Source organism: Chelonia mydas, chromosome 10, assembly GCF_015237465.2.
Source record: "Chelonia mydas isolate rCheMyd1 chromosome 10, rCheMyd1.pri.v2, whole genome shotgun sequence".
Lineage (NCBI taxonomy): Eukaryota > Metazoa > Chordata > Testudines > Cheloniidae > Chelonia > Chelonia mydas.
In genome coordinates, this window is record NC_051250.2 from 2,012,581 (window position 1) to 2,038,113 (window position 25,533).

Consider the following 25,533-nt stretch of genomic DNA (forward strand, 5'->3'; position numbering starts at 1 on the left):
GGCGGGATGCGGGGCGGCCGGCGGCGCTAGCGGCCCCGGGGCATGGGGCGGGCGAGCGGCATGTCGGCCCCTGCCCCCGCCGAGCTCGGGCAGCGCGATGGGCGGCGGGCGAGCGCGGCCGGCCCGGCCCGGGCGGCTCCTGCTGGGCCTCTGGGCCCTGGCGGCTCACCTGGCGCAGGTAAAGGCCGCCCCCCCCGGGGCCCCGTCGGCGTGCGCGGGGCGGGCTCTGGGGTCACCCCCCGGCAGGCGGGGGGCGGGCTCTGGGGTCACCCCCCCGGCAGGCGGGGGGCCCGTCGGCGTGCGCGGGGCGGGCTCTGGGGTCACCCCCCCGGCAGGCGGGGGGCGGGCTCTGGGGTCACCCCCCCGGCAGGCGGGGGGCCCCGTCGGCGTGCGCGGGGCGGACTCTGGGGTCACCCCCCCGGCAGGCGGGGGGCCCCGTCGGCGTGCGCGGGGCGGACTCTGGGGTCACCCCCCCGGCAGGCGGGGGGCCCCGTCGGCGTGCGCGGGGCGGGCTCTGGGGTCACCCCCCGGCAGGTGGGGGGCCCCGTCGGCGTGTGTGGGGCGGGCTCTGGGGTCACCCCCCGGCAGGCGGGGGGCCCCGGCGGCGTGCGGGGGGCGGGCTCTGGGGTCACCCGGCGGCGTGCGGGGGGCGGGCTCTGGGGTCACCCCCCGGCAGGCGGGGCCCCTGTCAACGTTGGGGGTCTGGGAGAGCTCTGGGGTCACCCCCAGCAGGAGGGGGCTGTCAATGAGGGGTCAGAGAGGGGGGAAGCTTCAGGGTAAAAGTACCTGTAATCGTTGTGTCTGTTTCAGAGTAGCAGCCGTGTTAGTCTGTATCTGCAAAAAGAAAAGGAGGACTTGTGGCACCGTAGAGACTAACCAATTTATTTGAGCATGAGCTTTCGTGAGCTACAGCTCGGATGCATCCCATGAAGTGAGCTGTAGCTCACCGAAGCTTATGCTCAAATAAATTGGTTAGTCTCTACGGTGCCACAAGTCCTCCTTTTCTTTTTTCGTTGTGTCTGTGAGGAGACTACTGAGCCCGCTGGGGGGCCAAGCCCCTCATTAGGGCCCGTACTGAGGGAGGGTGAAGCTGGGGTTTCCCCACACCGCACACACATTGTTACCAAGCTTCTTGGTTGATGTTCTTGCACCGCCTGGTTTGCTGTCTAGTGTTTCACCCCCAGGAGGGAGGGAAGGTGGGCGATGCTGATCCCCAGTGAACGACGGGGGAATCTGCACCAGCCTGGATATCCCACCATAGAGACCCCAGAGAATGGGGGCGGGTGGCAAAGTGCCCTGGAGTGCTGTCTGCTGGGGGATAGCCTGTAGTCAGAATGGGATTATTTGCCTTTTACCAAGCTCAGGTGTTAGATCCAGTCCTGGGTGGGCAGGAACAGTGCCCTTCCGTGTGGCAGCTACTCTGCGCTCAGGGGCAGCTCACCCAGCTTCCAGTGGTAAAACTGACTGAGGGGGGCACAATGGCCAGGATACAAGTTGTCCCCAGTTAGTTTTGACAAACACCGTCTGTTCATGACCCTTTACTGCCAGGGGCAGGCTGAAGAGAGCTTGGCCCCTGTGGATGGAACCTGCAACACTGCCGTCCTTTCTCCACTGCCTACTGCTCAGCAATGACTGTGGGCCCATGCCCTGGGGCAGGATTAGAACCCACAACCTGCTGCCTCTTTCCAGCCGATTGGATTGGGCGACTGGATCAAGGTATTGCCAGCATACTCAGGTGACCACCATGAGTCACCACCACTAGTAATATGGCCACGTCCACAGACTCCAGGGCTGCCTGCCATGATGGCTTTTTGAATGGATCATTGATCGGCTGCCTGCCAAGAAGAGGAAACCAGCCTGTGGTACCTGTCGGGCTGATGCCATAGGTCTGTTAGGGTGTGTTTACACTGCAATGAAACACCAGAGGCTGGCCTGGGTCACCTGACTCAGGCTCATGGAACTCGGGCTGTGGGGCTATAAAATTGCTTGTGTAGATGTGGGGACTCATTCCCTGCAAGGTGGGAGGGTCCTGCGAGCCGCAGTCAGCTGACATGGGCCAGTGGCAAGTGTTTTATTGCAGTGTAGATGTACCCTTAGAGCAGGGGTGGCCAACCTGAGCCTGAGAAGGAGCCAGAATTTACCAATGTACATTGCCAAAGAGCCACAGTAATACGTCAGCAGCCTCTCCCCCCAGCGCCTCCCACCCACCACTGATCAGCACCTCCCCCTCTCCCTCCCCTTCTGCCCCCGCACCTCCCAATCAGCTCTTTCTTGGCATGCAGGAGGCTCTGGGTGGGAGGGGAGGAGCAAGGGCATGGCAGGCTCAGGGGAGGGGCGGGAAGGGGTGGAGTGGGGGCAGAGCCAGGGGCTGAGCAGTGAGCATCCCCTGGCACATTGGAAAGTTGGTGCCTGTAGCCCCAGCCCTGGACTTGGTGCCTAGACAAGGAGCCGCATATTAACTTCTGAAGAGCCGTGTGTGGCTCCGGAGCCCCAGGTTGGCCACCCCGGCCTTAGAGTCTGGAGAGACGTGTCCTGGTGCAGCCTTCGCTCCTCCCATTCCCTGAGAAGCTGTGGTTCAGCTGTAGTAGTGGCTGTAAGGTAAAGTCTATTACAAATAGATCTCCAGGGCTTTGGTAGAAACCTCCAACCCTTTTATACCCGAGGGTAAATCGGAGCCTGAATAAAATCTGGTTCGGTAACTGGTGGGCAGTCTAGCCTTTCAGTGCCTGGTATAAGATTGGCCAGAACATCTCCCAGTCATGTATGGCAGCCTGAGAATTGCTGAATGTAAAGAGAGAACCACCCTATTTAACAATGAAATTAAAGGGCTTCGCAGCTACCTGGATTGGCAGGCGAGTTGGATGATTCTGCAGGTGTATGAGCCTGTCTCTAAGTCCTGTGCAGGAGCTTGGGGCTGTGTGCTGGGGTTGGGCAGCCCCTTAGTTTGGGCATCCTTCACAGAAGAGAAGAGAAGGGCTTTGGAGGAGACATCACAAACTCCAGAGAGCCTAGGGAGGAAAGAAAGGGGCAGAGAATGTTATAGTGACTGATGCCTGCTCAGGGGCCTTTGTGAAATGAGTTTGATGACTCAGCCCAGTTTCCATCAGACAGGTGGCTTCACCACAAAAGCCACCATCTCCGTTAGCCCTTTTTGTGCTCTCATCTGCAGTCTCAGCAGAGACCAAGGACTGAACAGGCCATGAAGACTGACCACTGCCCGCTGGCACCCATAGCATAGTGTGTGGGGCGGTGGAGGCCTATTGTTGAGGTGCAGTGAGGGGGAGTTTGCCCTGCTTCTGCCTGCGCTGCAGTTGTCCTGTTGATAAAGTGAGAGCTGCCGAGCCAGCACTAAATATACTTAAGATTAAACAAGAAGGAATGATAGAAGTGGGAGAGAGAGAGAGAGAGATGGCTGGCAGGGGAGTGAGCAGGTGAGCATCTCTGCTAAGTGGGTTGGATGAGAGTAATCAATGGGGACAGGAGGGAGAGAACCAGTGGGGTGACCGAATTACTTTTGAGGTGTGCTGGGTGATGATGGCTTTTATTTATGTAGTTACAGCTGGATGAGTTTCAGCAAACAATGGCTGCAGGGAAGAATGTGTGTCTTTGCGTGCACCCCCCCCCCCCGCCCAGTTCCTCTCTGGTTTGGTTCCCTGACTGATAGCCTGCACAGCCGGCCCCACAGAGGACTCGTTCCTGCTCTTCTTCTCTTCACCCTGCCCAGGGTTGGAGTTTCTTTTCAGTCTGGGTTTCTCTGCCCTGTCTGGGCTATACCCTGGCGTCTAGTTGTATTTAGCAGACCCTAGGGAGTGAGAGGTGAGAGCTAGGCCACCAAGTGACAGCATCCAGAATCCAAGGCAAATACATGGCCCATTGAGCCCTCTGGGCTGGTGAGACACTAGGTAAAAGGCTGCCTACTTTATCACCACCAGTGTAAACTCCTGGCAGTGCCCAGGAGCCAAGCAGGGGTCACGTCTAGATCCCAGGCCACTGTCACCCTTTTTCCTGTAATGTGGTGCTGAGTACGGATGTTGTTCCTGCCTTAGTCAACGGAGACAGAGAGGACCGCCAAATTGCTTATTAACTGAAGCCTGTACGGGAACTGGAAGCCGTGTGGGTCTGGTGCTCTGAGCAGGTGGGCTCATTGGCAGCAATTCAAATCCTAATTCAGATTCCTGAGCAGGAAAAGAACAGGTGGTTCCCTTCCCTCCTCAGCCTAGAGTGCCTTCTGCCCTGCCCCGCCCCACCATGCCCTGGGGCTGTTTGCTCAGCCTTGGTCCTGTTTGCCGATGGGTGTGGCTGGCTTGTGTTGGGAAGGTGCAGTGTGGGCTGGCAGTGGCGGTGCGAGTAATGCACACAGAGCATTGTTTCTGTGGGGGATTTGAAGATACCGTCTCAACATCAGGGTCACTACAATCCATGGCATTAAAGTCCTGAGCCAGCATCCCTGGCATTTCTGGCAGGAAAAGCAGCCTAGCCAGTTTGCTTCTGGGAGAGGCTAGTGGCTGGGTCAGCTCGTGTCACCCTTTAGCAAAGCATCCAGGAAATCTGATTTAGGAAACAGCCACTCTGTTCTATAGCTCATCTCCAGCAGCAGGAGGAGGAGCCTGCTGGTGTCGGTTGCCCCTTGGCCCCATGTTAAATTATGTTCTGTTCGGAAGGGCAGAAAATAGGGGGCTCTTGGTTCAAACTACTGTGTGTTTTTATTAGTACTATTTGTAGTATGAGTAAATAGAAAGCATTTTACAAATTCAGCAGGCAGTCTGCAGGAAACACTTCACCCACTGCGGAAACGCAGCCACCTCTGGGGTAGCTATTGCCATAGTGTAACAGCGCTACACAACGGTTGAGGAAAGGAAATTGAGAGGAATCCCATATCCAAATGCAACGGCATGGGGGATTTTGGGAAGTGAAATGTAAATATCCAAACTGGAATTTGGCTAAAAAAATCCGGGTCTACATCCTAACTCTTGGGGAAACGAAAAGATTTCCAATAAATTCAGATTAAGGAATTAAGGGAGAGGGCACTTTGTGTTTGATTCTTGTGCTGTATAAATATGGAAACACACCGAGCTCTATTGATAGGTATTTTCAACAAATCTAAAGAAGTAGTGGACTGAGAGTCAGGACCCCTAGGTTCAGTTCCCAGCTCTGGAATGGGGGGGTAGGCTGGCTGTCAGAGCAGGGGACTGGGAGACAGGAGCTTTTGCTTCTGCTGCTGGCACTACCACTCCCTGTTAAATAGTCCATACCTCCAGCAGCACAGTGCCTTGTCACACTGGGATGGGGCTACTGGGGACATGTAGTCTGCTGCTGGCTTGTCTTCCCTGCACAGGAAGGACTAATGCTACACCCAGAGTCTGTTCAGACCTTGCCTTCAGGGCACAGTTTATTCGTCAAACGTGACACTCACAAAGTAACACAATTCCCCTGACTAAAGGAGGCTGCAGGGGGCCCATGCATCTCTCCCCCTGCTGTCGGGCTTGCCATAGGAGCCAACCTGCTTCCTGCAGCTCCGTTTTCAAATGAGCTCTTTCAGCCCTGACCCCTTTCAGCTGGGTCTGATCATCCCCTCTGTTCTTCAAATGGCTCTGTTTCCAGACAGAGCTGGCTGGCCCCAAGCCCCTGGCTGGTAAAGCAGCAGACACCCTATCACAAGGCAGCACAGACTCAATAGGGAGAACACCCTCTATAGCACCAATTCCTGTATTTAGGGTTTCTTTCCATGTCTCCCTCCCAAGGGGTGACCCATCCTGTCGCTGCTTCACTTATGAGACTTGATGGGATTACAGTACAAGGTGGTATCAATTTAGGGGGGAACCCTCCCTCCCCCCATTTCTTGACCCATTGGGCACTTCCTCAGTGACCCAGTGGAGTGGTTAGCTGGTGTACTGGGGGATGCAGTTGGCAGGCCCATTAAATGGATCTGGTTGTCCTGGTCAGGCGCTGTATTATCTTTGCCATGTTTCTGCCCTCAGTGTCTTGCTGGCAGCACAGTGACTGTCCCAGAAACACTGCTGTTTGTGTCCACCCTCGATGGGAACCTTCACGCTGTGAGTAAGAAGACAGGCGACATCAAGTGGACCCTGAAGGATGGTGAGCAATGACTCTGGAGGGTATTTATTTGGGGGTCAGGTCCCCGGGGATTGCCATTGCCTGTGGTCAGGCTCTCCTCCTGCCTGAGAAGGGCTGGAGGCGCTGCCTCCCGTTCAGATCCTGCCAGTGCTTCTCTGAGCAGGGGACACTGGAGAATGACACCTTTTGCATGGCCCAGTCCCAAGGGTCTTGCTGTTTTAAGGGGAGTACATGCACCAGTGGGCAGCTTCACACAAGCAGCTGTGACTGCTCGGGGCTCCCGGCTGGGTCTGAAATGCAAATAGGTAAATGATCTGAGCTTGTAACCATGTGATTGCAAATCCTGCTGTGGATGCTGCCACGTGGCCCCCTGTGGCAGGGACATCAGAGGAGACAACTGATGTGTTTCTTTCACTCTCTCTTTCAGATCCCATTCTTCAGGTGCCTGTTTATGTGGCAGAGTAAGTGTCCCCTCCCCTCCCCTCCCCAGGGTGTCCTTTGCAAGAAAGGTTTCAGAGTAACAGCTGTGTTAGTCTGTATTCGCAAAAAGAAAAGGAGTACTTGTGGCACCTTAGAGACTAACCAATTAGCTCACGAAAGCTTATGCTCAAATAAATTGGTTAGTCTCTAAGGTGCCACAAGTACTCCTTTTCTCTTTGCAAGAAAGCTTACCACTTCTCATCCTGCCAGGCCTTTGCAGACACTGACTGAGGAGCTGCTCCCCAGGGAGGCGCAGAATGAGGAAATGGAGGCTCAGAGAGGTTGAGCACCCTGCCCAATGCCACAGCTTTTTCTTAAAATCTTTCCCCTTTTACTAGCACTGGTGCCACTTGGCCACTGCAAGCTGTATCGCAGACAAGGCCCGGCCACTGTGTCATCTAACCTTGCTCACAACCGCGGTAAACAACATGCTGGCGGCCCCTGAGCCCTGTCTAAACTTGTGCTTCTACCAGTGGGAGCAACGGTCGTAAACTTACTGAGATACCCTAATGCAGCCAAAGCCTGTGTGAGTGCAAAGGCAGGCATTTGCTGGGCAGACTCTCTGCAGGGTCTCCAGAAGCTTGCCATCAAAGCCAGAGCTCACCTCCTCTGGGAGGGGATGTTTATCTGAGGGGCCTGTTGTTAATGGATCACTCACTGGCTCTCTAGTACTGGTCTGGGCTGCTTGTGTCTCCTGAGGAAATTGGTTAGTCTCTAAGGTGCCACAAGTCCTCCTTTTCTTTTTGCGAATACAGACTAACCCGGCTGCTACTCTGAAATCTCCCAAGCTGATATTTAGGGCTTCATTCATTCTTAGTTATGATTCCTGTTTGACTTTCTTCCCCAAGGAGCCCTGAACTGCTACAAATACCAGCAATGTAGGACTCTCTTCCCCCACTGCTGAATGTGCAGCCACCTCTAGGGTGGACACGACAGCGCACAGTAACACACCACACACATTTAGGATGAGAAATGAGGAAAAATTCTGCATCCATTTGAAATTGCAGGGGGAATTCATGGAGGCAAACGGAATGACTCCAGCTGGGATGTGCCAGGACATCAGAATGGGGTAGATGTGGAGTGGCTGTGTAGGAATTGCCATATTGGACAGACCGGTAGTTCAACTGGTTTGGTATCCCATGCCAGGAGATTCACCGGAAGGCATACCCGCCCCCCATAGCGAACAATCATGGAATAACCTACGGAGGGGGATCCTTCCCCTAACCCCTGTGAGTAGCTGGCTTGTGCCCTGAAGCAGGACATGGCTGGCATTTCATTCTCCTTCCTTTCAGGCCGGCATTTCTCCCGGACCCCAATGATGGCAGCCTGTACATCCTGGGAGGCAAAAACAAAGAAGGCCTGATGGTCAGTACCTGGGGCAGAGGGGTGGATAAAGAGTGCTGCCCTCCATCCTTCCTGGCGGTGGTGCATGCAAACAGGGCAGGAGAGGGCAGCTCTGCTGGAAGGTGCAAGGGCCTCATGCTCTTCGCGCTAACCCCTGCCACCTTAGGAATGGCCTCTGGGAGAGACAGCAAAGCCATGTGGGTCTCCTCCCTGACTACTCCTGTGGCTGGCTTGTGTGTCTGCGTCGCCGGAGGAGGACCCCTTCTTGCGGGACGGGCCATGGTGCACGTGGCTGTCTCCCCTGGCTCTTCGTCACTCACAGGCTGCTTTGCCGTCTCTGTTCATTACAGAAACTCCCATTCACCATCCCAGAGCTGGTCCAGTCCTCACCGTGTCGCAGTTCAGATGGTGTCCTCTACACGGGTACGAGCAACCCCCTCCTGTGGGAGAGAGAAGGGGCTTTCTCTGTGCATAAGGCAGCCGTTCCCGCTCCCTCCTCCAGACTGCCATGGAGATGACTCTGGGACAGCCTGGCACTGCAGGGGTTTAAATTAGTAGGGTGCAGATCTGTGTGCAGGACCCATAGCCAGCTCCCTGTTGGAGCCAAGCCAGACTTAGGGAAGATCCGAATTTGAGTATGAACGTGCCAGCCCTCTGGGACAGGGGAGCTTGCTGGAAGGGGGTGGGGGTGATCCTGTATGGGAGCAAGTCCGGGGGCAGGTGGGAGTGACTGGAGATGGGCCTGAGGGGAAGACGGGTTGGTGTTGCATGGGAGAGGACCTCAGGAACCTGGAGAAGCGGTGGCTTCTGAAAGAAGGGTACCAGGCACATGGGAGATTGAGAGAGAGGCATTTCTGACTTTCCAGGGAAGAAACAGGACACGTGGTTCGTCGTGGACCCCAGGTCGGGAGAGAAGCAGACGACGCTGTCGACAGAGGCCTGGGATGGCCTGTGTCCTTCAACTCCTCTCCTCTACATCGGCCGCACCCGTAAGCCAAGCCCCCTTTCTGCTGGTTGCAGGCGCAGAGCCATAAGGCTGAGGGGCTGTTCCCTGTGTCTAGTCAGGCTGCCATCCATTCTTACTGTTGGAGGAGGTTCCCAGTTCTGGTGTGCTGGAGCGAAAGGCCCTGCTTTCCCATTACAAATGGGGAGTGGAGACCTTTGGTTACCCAATTAAAAGGGACAATCCCTATAGCTCTTCTGATGCTCCTTGACCTCCTTGCAGGGCTTCTCCTGAGGGAGGCTCTCCTGACTATGTCATTAGGTCAGTGTTGCCTAGCAGCACTGTGGTGTGGTTCCCTTCTGAAGTAGTTAACAGAATGATCAGCATCCCGTTCCTGTTCCTCTGGCCTGTCCCATTGGAAAGCCCCTCGTTCTGGGTAGAGTAGCCGTCTGAGTTCCAGCACAGTGGTCGTAGCTGTTCCTCTCTGATCCCCAGAATATGTCATCACCATGTATGACACCAAGTCCCGGGAGCTGCGTTGGAATGCCACCTACCATGACTACTCAGCAGAGCTCTACGACGAGGCGTACGATTACAGTGAGTCCCTGGGCACTGCAGCGTGTGTGTGGAGGCGGGTCCTGTTCTCAACTGCAATGAGGCAGTCCCAGCTTCCCAAGGGGAGAATGGTCCCCCTCACCTCCATGGCTATTAGCTCCTGTCCAGCTTTGCTTGCACATGGAGCCTTGAAGCAATGCTGTCCATGCATGGGAGGCTCTCCATTTCCAGAAGGACTGATCTGAAATCAGTGCCGCATCGGAGAGCCGTTTTCCCGCACAGCAGCAGGGGGAGGGGGAGAGCAGTGGGGGTGTGGGCAGCCTTCGGGACTACAACTTGCCTGACTGGAGAGAGTCGGATGCTGTGACAGGGCAGGTGGCACGTCTGTCACAAGCGCTGTGCCAGCTGATGAGTGCTCCAGCTGTGTGCAGCCCTCCTGGGCTGGGGGAGAGTCACTGACGCTTCTGAAGGGCAGACTAAAGGGCACACGTGTCTTGGAAGACATCCCTCACCCCCAGCCCCTGTGGATCCGGGGGCGCTGGGGCAATAGGATCCTCTAGGCTGCCTTTGGTTTGGATTGAGGAGTCACATGGGGCGAGGACTGGGGAGGTTTGCTCCTTGCAGTGACCCAGCAAATGGTGCATGCCTCAGTAGCATCAGTGGACAGCATCCCCAACCTGTCTGTAACTGGGGAGACTAAACAGTCTGTGAGAGCGGGTGGGGGGGAGATAACCTTCCCCAGGAAATGCTGTGGCACTAGCTGCCTTGTGTCTGTGGCTAGAGATGGCTCACTTTGCGTCGAGTGGGGACGGCCTGCTGGTGACTGTGGACAAGGAGAGTGGTAATGTCCTGTGGATGCAGAACTATGGCTCCCCTGTGGTGGGGCTGTACACGTGGCACCAAGACAGTCTGCGCCGGGTCCCCCACCTCAACGTGGCCATGGAGACGTTGCGCTACCTGACCTTCCACTCACAGGACATCCGCCTCATCAAGTGGAACTACCAGTCCATGAAGGACTTCTCCACCACCAAGACCCAGCTGCTGTAGGTGTTTCAGGGGCCTTCCAGGTCGGGGCAGGAGGATAGAAGCATGCTGGGGGGTGAACCTTGGTACCTACGGGGTGGGCATGAGGGTGGCAACGCTCTGAGGAGCGCACTGGAAATGGAGTTGATGCTCTCTTGGGTGAGAGGACAGTGGCTCCCCAGGAACATGCTAGGGCTGGAATTTAAGCTAAGGTAAATGAAATGCTTTTCCTGCCCCTCTCCACCTTGGAAGGAGCTGGCTTTGTCTCAGAACCGGGGGTGTGGCTGGGGGTCCCCCAAGCCTGTTTCTCTGGGAGGTATCACTGCATTCATGTTGCTCTGTTTGTCCCATGCGGTGGCACAGGCTGGGACTGACTCTGTCTCTACACCACAGGCCGACACTCTACGTGGGGAAGCATGCAGCCAGCTTCTACGCCCTGACCTCCTTGGTCCACGAGAGCGTGGCACTTGTGGTAAGCGTCCCATATCTGCTCCTGCCCCCTACATGCCCTTGACTGGCAAGGCAAGTCGGTGTGAGTGCCACGTCTGCCCTGCCTGATACTGATCTGTCTGACTCCTCCAGCCCCAGGGGATCACGCTGGCCAGGATCGATGGCCCCACCACAGATGATGTGACAGTGAGAGAGTCCGGCGAGTGTGAGATCACACCAAGCACAGATGTCAAGTATCCGCAGGGCAGCATGAGCTCCCTGCACAACGAGTGGCTCCTCATAGGTGAGGGCTCCAGGGCGGGACAGGGCATTCCCTGTCCCGTTGCTCCTGGAGACTGTCCCAGTGAGGGGGAGCCGGGCTTGGGGATGTTCTTTACTGTGGCAGAGTAACCTGCTTTGCCTGGTACTTTAAATGAAACCTGTGCTGTGATCTGCACCCACAAGACACTGCAATGACTGAGGGCTGGGATTTGCTTTCCCAGGAGCTAGTTTCACTGCATCCCTGGCTCCTTGCCAGGGACAGCTTCCTGTGCAGGCATGGGGGACAGAATCTCTGCAAAGCGAGGCTCACAAGCCTACATGCAAGTGAATAGATCGTTGCACCCAATGTGTGTGCACAGATATCGTGCCTGGGGAATAGCAGCTGCAAACAGGAGGTGCGTGTACTCACCCCAATACTGTGAGCACAGTCGTGATGTCAAGTGAACAGGTCTGCACCGGCATGTTTGAAAATTTGGCCCATGTTGCAAAACAGCAGCAGGGTAACTCCAAGCGGTCACACCGGGCGAGTGGGGTCAGGCCTTGGGCTGAGGAGTTTCTAAAGAGGTCACTGCCTAAGCTGCCACTAAAGGAGGTCTGGTGTGGGACACGCCTCCTCCAGGGTCTGAGGCCATGGCCTTCCAGGGATCCTTGCCCATGCCCAGGGATTGAGCCAGCAGGATGTTGCTCTGATTCTCTTAATGCGTGAGGCCCAGATGTTTCCCATCCTGGCAGACACGCCCATGCTGTGTGTCTGGCTGGGGCCCCTGCTGGGCTCAGTTTGGAGCTGTGAGCAGACTGAGGTGTGACTGTGTGGTCAGGTGAGCGCTTTCTCTGTCCCACAGGGCACCATGAGCTGCCTCCTGTGGTCCATACCACGATGCTAAGAGCCTTTCCAGAGACCCTGCGGAAGACTACGGAAACCATCATCCCCAAGAGCTCCCCTCCCAGGACTCTGTTTGATGATGTGAGTGGTGTGACTGTCTGGGGGGCTGCCCAAAGGTCTGTGGCACCCAGAGGGACAAGGAGAGATGTCTTGTGTGCAAGGCAAGCTGGTGTGTCCTGGCATGTGGGGTCTGCCAGGGGGAGCGAGGAATTGGAGGCATGCTCCATGTGCATTCCTGCATGTGGGGGGAAGCTGTGGGGGATGGAGTCTACAGCAAGGGATGCCTGGGGGGCCCCGTTGGTGTAACCCATTACCCTGGCTCTGTGTTGCAGTTTCTGACCCCGAACGGCTTGGAGGATCAGGCTAGCACGGGCAGCGATGGGCGGTTCCGTTGGGACTCCACCCAGGCAGAGCAAACGGAAATCTACCCAGAGTCAGGCAGCTGGGATCTTGTGGTCACTGCAGTGCTACTGGGCGGAGGCATTCTGCTCCTGAGTTTCGGTCTCAGGGTGAGCGTTTCTTCTCTCTGTGGTGCCCCTTGCTGGCAGCTGCAGGAACTGATTGCCGCAGCAATCCCCCTGGTATGGGAGCTAGAAGTTCACTTTGGTCCCTGTTTGCCCTATTCCTTGGTACACACGGTGTCCTGGTTAGCATGGCCATACAGGGTGCTGTGATGTTCCTGTCACCAGGCCCTCCCCTTGCTGCCCCAGAGGAATCGGCAGCCATCAATTAACCCTGCAGGCCTCTCCAGGCTCATATTAAGTACCTCTAAGAACCTTTTTTCAGAGTAGCATCCGATGAAGTGAGCTGTAGCTCACGAAAGCTCATGCTCAAATAAATTGGTTAGTCTCTAAGGTGCCACAAGTACTCCTTTTCTTTCTAAGAACCTTCTGTGTCACAGCTCTGCCAGTGTCCTGAGTCATGGCCTCCACCACTCTTCCTGCCCCACACAACTCTGCTGGTTCAAGGGCCCAGGAGAGGCGAGCTCAGTTTCCCCATTACTACACAGAGCCCACCCCCACTGGAGCTGTTTGACCCCAGGAGGGGGTTTGCTGGTTTCCTTCACTGTAATGGGGGAGGGATAATTGTTACGTTGCTGCCCTCAGGGTGGTAATGCCACCTCGGTAGCTTCATCTGCATCACCTGCTTTTCCAAGAAACTGAGACATCCACGCTGTTTGTGTCCCAGAAACTGCTGGAGCAGCGACTGCCGCAGCAGGGACTGCTTTCCCCAGGCCAGATCTCTGGGGAGATTCTCCCGCCAAGCTCTGAGGAATCGCTGAGTGGGAGCCAGCGAACATCTTCGCAGCCATCACGGAGCTCAGGCTCATCTTCCTCACAGAAGGACCTGCCTAATGGAATGGCCGACCAGGATCTGGCTGTGTCTGGAGCTGCTGAAGGTCTGTGCTGGTGAGGAATGGGGAGGTACCTTCTGTCCTGTGGTCCAGCTTGTGGGAGGCAGGTTGCCCATGTCCCCTTCCTCAGAGAGCAGAGGGGGCCGTGTTAGAAGGGAAAAGCCAAGGCTCGGAGGCAGCACTAAGTTCTAGAGCTCAGGTCAGGATGACGTCTTCCCCAAGGCTTTCCAGAGCAGGGCATTCAGGAGAGATGGTGCCATCCGCAGTGGGATCAGGAGGCACAGAGATGCAGAGGGGAAGGCTCTAACATCAGTGGGGAGATAGAGGAAGCTGGTGCTGGACAAGCATAGGAAATAGGAAGGAAAGGAAAGTAGAGATGGGGCCTGAGAGAGGCAGGTGGGCAGTGAGTGAGGGGATGGCTAGTGACGTTAATCCGATCTGCACTCTCTGCAGCTGCAGAGCCTGATGTGACTGTAGTTGGGAAGGTTTCCTTTAACCCCAAGGAAGTGCTGGGCCATGGAGCCAGGGGAACCTTTGTATTCAGGTGAGTAGTCGTCCCGTCCCCGCATCGAATGCCCTGCTTTTTGCTAATGCGAGGTCTGGTTTGGAGAAGCCACGACGACTTTCCTCCCCGGAGCTGGGAGCCATGGGGGCTTGGCCTGGCAGTAACTTGGAAGGCCCTTGCAGGGTGGATCTGGCTGGGGCCATCTGGTAATGGGGTATCGAGCTTTCCTGTCTCACCCACCTAAATCAAATCATATGATTCCTGTTGGACTGGAATTCAGTGGCCTCTGTAGAAAACAAAACGGGAAGTTACCAGTCCTGCCCCCCTTGCACTTGGCACAGCAGGCCCCCCAGCTGGCAAGCACAGCCAAGGACTGAACTCCCCTCTTGGCTGGCATCTAGACACACTGGGGAAGCCTGCGCTGCCCTGCCCTGCCCGGGCTGCGTCTGCTCCGGTGCACAGAAGGGTTCTGTTGGTTGGTCTGCCTGACGCTGAGCGGAATCCCTCAGGCTGTGGCTACAGCACCTTTCCCCAGGACCGAACTCACTCTGAAGGCCGAGGGGACTTTATCTCTCTGAGAAAAGGCTCTACCAAACCTGGCCTTTCCCAGTGGCTGCAGAGATTTCAGCCTAGGCCCAGTTGCCCTTGTGTTTGGGGTGCGCCTCCTGATGTCACCCTGGGGAGCCCTTGGAGACTAGTTCTTGGGCTAGGCCAGAACCTGGGTGGATCTCTTTGAGAGTCTCCTGTGTGTCTGGGCTGGCTGGCCTGTGGGCAGGGTGTGATGGGGGCTTTCTCCTGATCCCAGGGGTCAGTTTGATGGCCGGAACGTGGCTGTTAAGCGCCTTCTGCCCGAGTGCTTTCACCTCATCGACCGGGAGGTCCAGCTGCTTCGGGAGTCAGATGAGCACCCCAATGTTGTACGCTACTTCTGTACGGAGAAGGACAAGCAGTTCCATTACATTGCCATTGAGCTCTGCTCCGCCACACTGCAGGAGGTGAGCCAGTGGGCCGCTGCTGCAGGGTGGCTGTTAGCTCTGTCGCTCCTGCTGGGTGTTTGCTATGCAGTCCAGGTCCAGGGGTCCTCGTGGAACTATTTCATCGCTTGTTTGTCATCGGCTACCAATGGCCCAGTCTGCCATACTCTCACGGGAGGTAGCATGTTCTAAAGGTGTGAGTGCGGGGATGGGACCTAGGAATTCCTAACTTCCTGTGTGGCTTAGGGCAGGTTGTTCCATCTCTTTACACCTGTTCCCCCACCTGCAGAACGAGAGAGAACTGACAATGGGATAATGCTTGCCTCGCTCACGGGCGTGTGGCAAGGCACACCGAAGATACACATCTTTACATTAGGCACCCACCTTCATTCACTTGCTTATTCGATCCCCTCTGCACTAGGTGCAGCTAGTGCTTCATCATGCTTCCTGTGCACCCGGGGCAGCTAATCTGGCACGCTCCTGTTCCCTTCTGCAAGGCCTGCAGTGAAGTGTGGGGATGGTGCCCTCTGCCGTATGAACGGAGAGGTTCTGCCTGGGGAATGCAGACCTCAGACTCTAGCTTGGTTCTTTTCTTCTATTTCCCAGGATTTAAGCTGGGAAAAGACGTGGTTTATTGTTGCAGAAGGAAAAGTCCTTATAAATCTCTGACTCTGGTAAATGCAGACCTGGGTGAACTTCCTCTTTGGTTTTTCTCTCATCTGTTGTTAGTATGTGGAAAGCCCCAGCTTTGATCGTCGGAACCTGGATCCAGTGTCCCTGCTGTATCAGACCACATCCGGCCTGGCACACTTGCACTCCTTGAACATAGGTGAGGGAGCGCTTTGCCCCCAGTTTTGGTTGGGATGCCTGTTGCCTTAAAGCAATAGGTTCAGTTCTAGTGAATTGTCTGTGGAAGGGAAATTCTCCAGCCCAAAATCCTGGTGCAGAACTTGAATCCACAGCCTGCAGAGGCAGGACTGCTGCTCACTGACCCACGCTGTGTGGCAGCATTGGTGGCATGCAGGTTACCCCGTGGTGATGCTCTAGCCTGGCACACCTGCACTCCTTGAACATAGGTGAGGGAGCGCTTTGCCCCCAGCTTTGCCTCCGGCTGCACGGCCTCTTCTGCAGGTAACTCCAGCTCACTTTGGAGGATATTTCTTTCAGTTCATCGTGACCTGAAACCCTGCAACATCCTCATCTCTGTCCCAAACAGCCACGGGCAGATCCGGGCTGTCATCTCGGACTTCGGCCTGTGCAAGAAGCTGCAGGGGGGACGGCACAGCTTCAGCCTCCGCTCTGGAATCCCAGGCACTGAGGGCTGGATCGCACCGGAGGTGCTGCGGGAGAACCCAAAGGAGAACCCTGTGAGTGTGCTGTTGCCATGTCCCCTCAGCCCTGCTTGCTGTGCACATTTTCTGTCCTTGCAGCTTCCTCCCTTGCACCTGCAGAGGATTATTCATTCTGCCCACGTCGAAGGTTCTAATTCTCTGCTTTGCTGGAAGTCAGTGACCATGCTGGGCATCCTGGAGGGAGGCAGGGAGGCAGCTGCCCTCAGAGCTGGTGCCTCAGTCACTGCTAGAGAATCAGATAGTTTGGTAATAGGGATTGGGAAGTGCTTGTGTTGGCCGCCGTGCTACTGGTCCATGTGGGTGTCTCTCATTCCACAGGTGCCTCTGGGGGCTGGAAGCATGGTTCATAAAACCCTGCACCTGCTGTTGTTAACTTAAAAAGCCCCACAAAAGTCACAAATGTCAGCTAGGGGCCCAGCTCCCATTTGAGCCTTTGAAAATCTCCTCTCAGTATTTCTACTACAGTGTCAGCCAAAGGCTGCAGTCAGGATCAGGTTCCCATTGCGCTAGGGGCTGCACAGACCGTAGAAAGAGACAGTCCCTGCTCCAAAGAGCTTCCAGAGAGAACTATTTGCATACATCCAGGAGTTCTGTTAAACTCCCTTCTGCAGAGAAGAGTCTGGTCCCAGCAAGCAGCTCACGCCTATCAGAAGAGAGACCACTAGGTGGTCATTCTTGGAGCTCAAACTAAGGGGTTGCCTGGCTAAATCTTTAGCCAATCAAGTGTTCGTGTTCAGAAAGAGAGACAAGGAGGAAGTTCAAAGGCCCTCCCACCAATGCTAAGCACTCCCATGGCCCTGGTTGTGTTTTGCAGACGTGCGCAGTGGACATCTTCTCAGCTGGCTGCGTGTTTTACTACGTGGTGTCAGGTGGGGAGCACCCCTTCGGGGACAGCTTACGGCGACAGGCTCATATATTGTTGGGCACTTACCAGCTGGCATGTCTCTTGGAAGACACTCATGGTAAGGACCCTTCTCTGAGGCTGTCTGAATGTTTATAGAGCTCCCAGCCCTGTAGAAACTGGATGCTGAAGTGCTGTTCTGGCCCGGCTCCTCTGCAGCACCTTCCATCTGAGGATCTCAAATCACTTTGCAGATGTTGCTTTATTCTAGCCTCGCTAGCCCCTGTGAGGCAGGCAGGCAGGTCAGTACTGCTAACCCTGTTTTACAGCTAGGGAACCTGAGGCACAGAGACGAAATGACCAGCCCAAGGTCACCCAGGAAGTCATGACAGAGCCCGGTTTCCTGATTCGCTGTCCCATGCTGCAGCCACAGGACCAGCATTTTAGGTGCCCAGAGGATAGAGACTGCACGTCCCCAGCAGCAGATCTGGAACCCTAGAACAGTGGGAGAGGCCTGTTAGGTCATGACTAGTCCATTCCAATGGCCAGCGGTGGATTATCCCCAGCAGTGCTGTAGCTAGTTGAGTTGTAAATGTCTCGAGCAGTGGGGTTCCTCCCTGGCAGATGACTCCACAGCCTACTAGACCTCACTAGTATTTCCAGCTACTTGTCTGAAATGTTCCTTTGCCCCATAGCTTGCCTATGGGGAGGTATTGGTGAGTCTGGTGCATAGAAGGAGCCAGACATATTTTGTTGTATTTCATGGTCTTGCAATGATCTGGGGTTCAGTCCTGGACATGCACGTTCCCTTTCTGGGAATCCTGCTGGGAGTATGCAGGACTAAGAGAGTCAGTGATATGACTGGAGCTGTGATTTGTAACGAAAGCTCTGGGCTCGAGGTGTGGACAGCTCCCTTCAACCCCAAGGGTGTTAGTAACCTGCTCTCTTTCACGCTCACATCCAAGACAACATTGTTGCAAGGGAATTGATTTCGATGATGATCAGCAACGAGCCCCAGGAGCGCCCATCGGCCCCACAGGTCCTCATGCATCCCTTCTTCTGGAGTCGTGAGAAGCAGCTGCAGTTCTTCCAGGTGAGAACCCTCTGGTTGGGCAGGGTGGATCCCAATCCTTCTGTCCCCATTTCCAAATTCAGCAATGAAAGCTCTATTCTGTGACATCAGAAAACAAGCTGGTGTTTTTCCTGAAGCCTGGGATTCTCAGCTGGTTTGGTGCTCTGTGGTTATAAAATCCAACCCCTGCAATGAATCTGCCTTTTTGTGAGCAGGACTTCTTCTATTCCGGGATTCTTTGGCTGTGGGATCCGCTCCATGCTGCAGATTCTGAGTTTTCATTTAAAACAAGCAACCAACATGATTTCTAGCCCTTTTTCTTACAAACATCTTAAAAAGATGATTTGAGCATAGCCTAACAGTGCTGTCTTCCTGAGTCTGCAGCAAGCCTGAAACAAAAGCTCTGAGAGGTGTGAACTTCCCCCTTTAGCTCAGTGAAGTATTGGCTCTGAAACCTAAAGATGACAGTTTATTTCGCTGCTGATCAATTTTTCAGAAACATCCAGCTAATATAGTGATCCCACAGTCCCAAGGTGCTCCCTGTGCAATTCAAGGTGCCAAAAGCCCCACCTGTCTCCTAGCCAGTTGTCAAATCTCCAGCGTCCCACCAATACCTTCATTGTCAGTACAGAACTCAACAGCGCTCTGAAAACTGACAATGTGGAGAGGATCAAATAGATTGAATTGAATGCAAAAATAAACACAGACTGCGGTGCTGATTGAATCATGTACGTGTGTGTTTATATCAATAAAACACACACATACCCTTTTAACAGGTTTCAGAGTAACAGCCGTGTTAGTCTGTATTCGCAAAAAGAAAAGGAGTACTTGTGGCACCTTAGAGACTAACCAATTTATTTGAGCATGAGCTTTCGTGAGCTACAGCTCACTTCATCGGATGCATACTGTGGAAGCTGCAGAAGACATTATATACACACAGAGACCATGAAACAATACCTCCTCCCACCCCACTCTCCTGCTGGTAATAGCTTATCTAAAGTGATCATCAAGTTGGGCCATTTCCAGCACAAATCCAGGTTTTCTCACCCTCCGCCCCCCCCCACACAAACTCACTCTCCTGCTGGTAATAGCCTATCCAAAGTGACCACTCTCCTTACAACGTGCATGAAAATCAAGGTGGGACATTTCCAGCACAAATACAGGTTTTCTCACCCCCCCCCCTTTTTTCCAAAAAAGGCACACACACAAACTCACTCTCCTGCTGGTAATAGCTCATCCAAAGTAACCACTCTCCCTATAATGTGCATGATAATCAAGGTGGGCCATTTCCAGCACAAATCCAGGTTTTCTCACCGCCCCCCCCCCCCCCCCAAACACACACAGAAACTCACTCTCCTGCTGGCAATAGCTTAGCATTATTGCCAGCAGGAGAGTGAGTTTCTGTGTGTGTGGGGGGGTGGGGGGGTGAGAAAACCTGGATTTGTGCTGGAAATGGCCCAACTTGATGATCACTTTAGATAAGCTATTACCAGCAGGAGAGTGGGGTGGGAGGAGGTATTGTTTCATGGTCTCTGTGTGTATATAATGTCTTCTGCAGCTTCCACAGTATGCATCCGATGAAGTGAGCTGTAGCTCACGAAAGCTCATGCTCAAATAAATTGGTTAGTCTCTAATGTGCCACAAGTACTCCTTTTCTTTTTACACCCTTTGAAGTTAAAAGAATTCAGGGTCCTTGCCATAGAATGTAGGTCCAGCTGTCTGCAGAGCGCAGGGCTCTCTGAGTTAATTGTGAGCCATTGACTTTCATGCAAGGAGAGTGAAAAGCTTTCTCTTGGGTTTGGGGGCAGTAACCCTGCAGAGGGAAGTACCTTGGCGTGGAGCCATCTCTCCACTAGAAAAAACAGTTTCAAATACCTCATCTCACCGTGATGGAGGCTGGGGTCTGTTAGGGGTCAGGTTTCTGCTAGACCTCATTGCAGCCAACTGTGGGGGGCCTTTCCCAGAATCCTCCAGCTCCCAGCCCATAGGCTGCACCTTCGGTTTCAGACTCTCCTGTAGGTGGACCGTGCTGCTAAGTTCCGTTGGCACCCAGTGTTGAGCAGAACTAGCCCTACGTCCCCTTGGTGTCCATAAGCCTTTGGAAAATGTCAGCACTGGGGCTCCCCCAGTACAAAGTGAAGTTTCCATTGACTCCCCCCACCCCTCTCTGGATTTCAGGACGTAAGCGACCGTATTGAGAAGGAGCCTGCCGAGGGACCCATTCTTACTGCCTTGGAGTCTGGGGGCTGCTCGGTCGTGAGATTGAATTGGAGAGCTCACATCTCTCTCCCGCTGCAGACAGGTGAAGCTCAGGTGCCAGGCTTACTGCTTGGCAGTAACCTCACGGAGCCGTTTCATACTGAGCCATATGTAGCGTTTGCATGGAGCTCACCAGTGCTAGTGTCATGTTCTCATGCAGTCACTTCCTGGCAGCTGGAAATCAAATGGACTGAAACCCATGGACCCAGAATGGATGACGAATCCAGCTAGCCCTTCCCCTTGACAGGGCTTTGTTCTGCCCAGTCTTAAATGCCCCAAGCAGATCTCCCTCGGAGGATTGTCCCACTGCATCCCCCATGGGGAAATGTTCCCAGCCCTGATGCCCTGTTAGCACAATACTGCAGAGGCCCAACATTGCTGATGCTTATTTGAGTCTCTTGCTGTTTCCAGACTTGAGGAAGTTCCGAACATACAAGGGCAGTTCAGTACGTGACCTTCTGCGGGCCATGAGGAACAAGGTACTGTCACCCCCCCAGCAGCGTGGGGTCCAGTTTGCCCTGTGCAGTGACCCCGGTAATCGTGTTTAATCTGTTTCCAATGTAGAAGCATCACTACCATGAGCTGCCAACAGACGTCCAGGAGACTCTTGGGGCTGTTCCTGATGAGTTTGTTCAGTACTTTACTTCTCGCTTCCCCGAGTTGCTGCTTCACACACACAGAGCCATGCAGATCTGTGCCACAGAGAGGCTCTTCCACCCCTATTATCAGCAGCAGCCAGGAGACCTTGGAAACGAGTGGAGAAGCCACACCTGGGAGAGAACTTAGAGTGAAGGCCTGCTCTCTGGTGCTGCCAAGGTGAATCCTGCCGGAACAGGGATCCCAGCAGGTGGGGCTCAGCCAACATGTGCCTCAATTTTATCTTTTTTTAATGCAGAGATTTCTGAAGGATTTTATCCCCCCAGCAAAGCTACCAGGACCTAGCACAGCTTCACAACCCCACCTGCCACCCTAAACTGGTTCTGGAGCTTCACTTCCCCTGGAGAGCAGCAGGATGGCATCTCTGGCCGCTCCCTGGCACTAGCAGTCTGGGGATGTCACTGCCTACCTTTCCAGGGAGAGGCCTGTGGTGGGAACCCAAGAGAGTTTCCTCGGTGGTTCCTGGGTGGCTTGTCTCTTTGGGGCTGCTCCTTCAACCATGGCATGTGCCTGGCCCTGACTGAGGCCTGGTCACTAAATGTAAAGCTTTAAATCCAACCTGGGCTGCTGTGCAAAGCCACCCCTGGAGAGGTAGGTAGGTGCATGCACACGCATGCCTGTAGACACAGTCTCTCTTTTTTTCTTGGGACTATCTGAATGGATTTTATCCAAACGTAAATGTTCGGTTTATGCTCCATCAAGAGACATTTCAGCTCAGAAGATAATTGGAGCGGGGGCATTAGAATGGAAGAGACTTCTCCTGTAGGGCTGTAGTGTGGCAACCATCACACCAACAGCTGCAGCGAGATGCTTTACCATTTTTAATTGAAAATGTTTTAGGCTATTTATATTTTGCTTCCAAGACCCTATCTTTCCAGTGCCAGCCCTTAAGCATCAGAATGGGAAACAGCAAGGTCCTCTGTTGCCTGTATGCATCTGCTAGAGCAGAGGCTGATGCAGCAAACTTCTCTCATTGATTCCTTTCCGTGCTGAGCTGTTGGAAGCTGGGGTGTTTGTCTATTTAAAACTTGAATGTGAACGGCAGGACTGATGTGGTCTTGACACTGGATATGGTCTTATGCCCTGGCTGGACAACATACCCGCCTGACATTTGGGCTGGGTTTTTTGTCCACTATCTACGGAAGATGTAGGCCACCGGCAGTGCTAAAATGAGAGGTCTGTCTCTCTCACCATGGCCCTTCCCCACTGTTTTGTGGCCGGGTAGAAGTCACTGGGGCTGGACCAAGTGGATTTGCAGAAGCTCAGTTTACAGGATGCAAGCTCAGGGCCTGGGTGCAGGAGCACCTCCTGTGGCCTCTTTTCTGCCCCACCTGGCCCATTGAAGGAGTGGGGTCGCCCAGCTCTGGAGGCAGGTAGGGAAGGCTGCTCTAGGGAACATCCCAACAGAATCCCCATATCTCGGTTTGGCTGAGTAAAAAGCTTTCTCCGTCTGTAGCAGCCCATCTTCATCCCAGCTCACAGGCTTGAAGGTCTCGGACAGATGCCTGATGCCACATCTGCATGAGCCACGAGACTATGGAACCCCAAGGGATTGTTTCCCCTATTTTCTGGAGGATGCTGCTGTTCATGAGGAACCCTCTGTATAGAGGGGGCTTCCTCATCCATGCAGAGAGCCTGTCCCTTGGAGCGTACGGTGTACCGGGCCTCCCCCACTCCCAGGGCCTCCAAGAATCTAGAGAAATGACCACCGCTTCCAAATTCCTTGGTTGTGAGGATCCTTTTGTGGCTGCTGGCTGCTCTAGCTTTAGCATCTTGGCAGTGTCTGATCTGGAATCTCTTCACCATGGAGGCAGAATCCTACCCTTGCCCAAGAGAACATTGCCACGGAGGTGGTGGTAGCATTTCCTGTTTTTCCTCCTCCTGGGACCTAGTCAGTGAGCAGGTCTGGCCTGTCTGGAAGCAGAATTCTCTGCAAGACAGGGGTCTCAAGTGATGAATTACAAACTAGATGTTTTTAACTCCTTCTCAAGGGCCTGAGTTGAGAAATGGGGGAGAGGAGACTGCTGGAGCCTTCCCACTAACAAGGCATGCTCCAGCCCAGCAAGGACAGAAAAATCCTCCTTCAGCAGAGGTGGGATGTAGGTGTCCCTGAGGTCTGACCTTCTATCCCCAGAGCCAGGGAGCAGGTTTTCACTCTGCTGGGATGCGGCCCTGGCCAGACTTCAACTCGCATACAGTTTCCACTGATCCCAGCTGGAGCCCCTGTGGGAGGAAGAATTGATAATGGGTCTCTAAGCCCCTTCTGCATTCAGCAGCCTATAGATAACTCATGCCACATGCCTGAATGTCTCCTGCTAGCTCTTCTCCTCTGGGCAGTGCTTTCCTCTCTAGGGGTGTGGGTTTTGTATGTTTTGATTTAGCTTTGTACGTGGGTATTGGGGGTCTGTTCCTTTGGTCACAATCAGTTCGTACCTGGTGTATATTCAGAACATTTTATATGGCAGAGAATGTTTTATACAAAATGTTGTAAATAAAAATTGTTTTGAAAGTTTGGACTTGTTAACATTGGAAAGAAACTCAGCAATTCGTGCTAGCTGAAAGCCCTGCTTAGGAGCTGCATCTCCAAACTAAAGGGCCAGGGAGGGATAGTGAGGCCCCAAAATATACATGTTCAGCCCTGCCAGAGTTGAGTCCTTTTGGATCCTCAGGGACCCATACAACACTGCTCAGGCCTAATTATAGGACTGCCTTGTAAGGGTATTTGAGACCAGGGTCTAAACCAAGTAGCTATTGTCCTCTTGAGTGATTGACCAGATGATCAAAAGTGTGGGGGGGGGGAAGTCTGCTCTGGAAATTGTGATAGTTTTGGCAGAAAGTTTGAATATTGAACAATTTTGGGCAAAAGCTGCAGCCTTGGAAGCATCACTATGGTGCATCATGTTCCCATTCTCCTTTGGAGACAGCTGCCTGGTTGGACTGCATTTCCCAAGATCCACCACGGTCTCTGTTCTGGGTGGGGAAGGCAGTGCATCATGGGTGATGTAGTCAGGCCAGGGAGCTCAGCCCACACAGAGGAACAAGGCACCATTTCCAAATTGAAATGTCCTTTTTCAGATCTGTCTCTTTTCTGAGAAATCCAAAACTTCCCAGAGAAAACAGCCACTTGTCACAACTATCTTGGCATTGAATTGAATGCTCTGTTTGCCATCAAAAACTGTCGTGACAGGAAATCCTTTGACCAGCTCTAGGAGTTGATAGTAATGAAGCAGGAGCGCTGGTGGTAAGAGGTTTGTGAGTAGATAAGGGGGCTTCTGCTCAGCCCCTCTAAACATTCTCACTGGAACAAGGCAGCCTGACTGCTCCTGTTTTCAGGGCAAGCTCAGATTCCCTCGGGGCAGAACTCCCCCCACCTCTTCTGTGGAGATAGCAGGGGGGGCACCTCCTAGCAAGGACACTGTCCTACACAGGCTCTTCAGGGCTGAGCCTTCATCCTATGCAGGGTACAGACCTCACCCCTGAACAGCAGAGTTAGGTAAGAAAGAGACAAAACCTGTCACTCTCTTCCCCTCTTCCCCCCATATGCAGGGGAACTATTATGCAGGTTGGCCCCAAATGGGCAGAGGGGCTCCCTGCTGAGGTGCAGCCTTTCCCCCCCACAGAGCCCAATACTGCATCTTAACGGCGGAAGATCAAAACCTTCCCTCAGAGCACCCAGCTGGGCAGTGTTTCTGGGGGACCTGTGACCAGCAGGGAATGGTTAGTTCTTGGAGAGGTATCAGGGCCTAGTCCTACAGCTGAGTTGTGGAGCTTCTGGAAGCCATGCTATGGGCTACAGGCACAGCAAGAGCCCAAGCCAAGGGGATGCAAGGCTGGGAGAGCCCCATCACCTCAGTTCTTTCCCTGAAACCCGCCGAGGGAGGAGGGGACAGATCATAGTCTTACACTGGGACACTCACCCTGCAAAGCAGCCACGAGAGGTGAGGTGGCCTTTTCCTGTTCTTCCTGGGGACACCAGCAACACAATGGCCACCATGGTGGCTATAGAAGGTGAGAACTACCTCACTTATAGGCCTGCTCAAGAACTAGCTGTGCAGCCTGGTCATAGAATATCAGGGTTGGAAGGGACCTCAGGAGGTCATTTAGTCCAAGCCCCTGCTCAAACTAGGACCAATCCCCAACTAAATCAGCCCAGCCGGGGTTTTGTCAAGCTGGACCTTAAAAACCCCTAAGGAAGGAGATTCCACCACTTCCCTACGTAACGCATTCCAGTGTTTCACCACCTCCTAGTGAAAAAGTTTTTAATATCCAACCTAAACCTCCCCCACTGTAACTTGAGACCATTGCTCCTCGTTCTGTCATCTGCTACCACTGAAAACAGTCTAGATCCATCCTCTTTGGAACCCCCTTTCAGGTAGTTGAAAGCAGCTACCAAATCCCCCCTCATTCTTCTCTTCTGCAGACTAAACAATCCCAGTTCCCTCAGCCTCTCCTCATAAAAGTCATGTGTTCCAGTCCCCTAATCATTTTGGTTGCCCTCCGCTGGA

The 25,533-nt window shown here is 54.0% G+C and overlaps 1 protein-coding gene across 4 annotated transcripts; it reads left to right on the plus strand.

Moving 5' to 3' along the window:
• ERN2 (endoplasmic reticulum to nucleus signaling 2) lies at positions 1-23,537 on the plus strand. Of its 4 annotated transcripts, XM_043524385.1 has the most exons (23): positions 1-178; positions 5,979-6,096; positions 6,503-6,536; positions 7,848-7,920; positions 8,250-8,322; positions 8,766-8,888; positions 9,338-9,439; positions 10,179-10,440; positions 10,814-10,892; positions 11,003-11,153; positions 11,974-12,095; positions 12,347-12,523; positions 13,203-13,413; positions 13,822-13,912; positions 14,679-14,868; positions 15,577-15,676; positions 16,015-16,214; positions 17,014-17,161; positions 18,006-18,133; positions 20,291-20,414; positions 20,783-20,850; positions 20,936-21,187; positions 21,267-23,537. In XM_043524385.1, exons 1-22 carry the CDS (start codon positions 98-100, stop codon positions 21,155-21,157), a joined length of 2,877 nt encoding a protein of 958 aa, XP_043380320.1. In that variant the 5' UTR covers positions 1-97; the 3' UTR covers positions 21,158-21,187; positions 21,267-23,537. The 4 variants fall into 4 exon arrangements, with proteins under 4 accessions (XP_043380320.1, XP_037766957.1, XP_037766958.1 ...); XM_037911029.2 differs by having other exon boundaries at positions 20,936-23,537; XM_037911030.2 differs by having other exon boundaries at positions 13,828-13,912; positions 20,936-23,537.
• The last annotated feature ends 1,996 nt before the right edge of the window (positions 23,538-25,533 follow it).

Excerpts from the sequence above, each read along its gene's own strand:
- ERN2 (XM_037911029.2), top strand. The coding sequence starts at position 98 with ATGGGCGGCGGGCGAGCGCGGCCGGCCCGGCCCGGGCGGCTCCTGCTG. Across the intron at positions 12,096-12,346 it reads CCAGGACTCTGTTTGATGAT|TTTCTGACCCCGAACGGCTT; the intron begins GTGAGTGGTGTG and ends TCTGTGTTGCAG. Across the intron at positions 14,869-15,576 it reads GCTCCGCCACACTGCAGGAG|TATGTGGAAAGCCCCAGCTT; the intron begins GTGAGCCAGTGG and ends ATCTGTTGTTAG.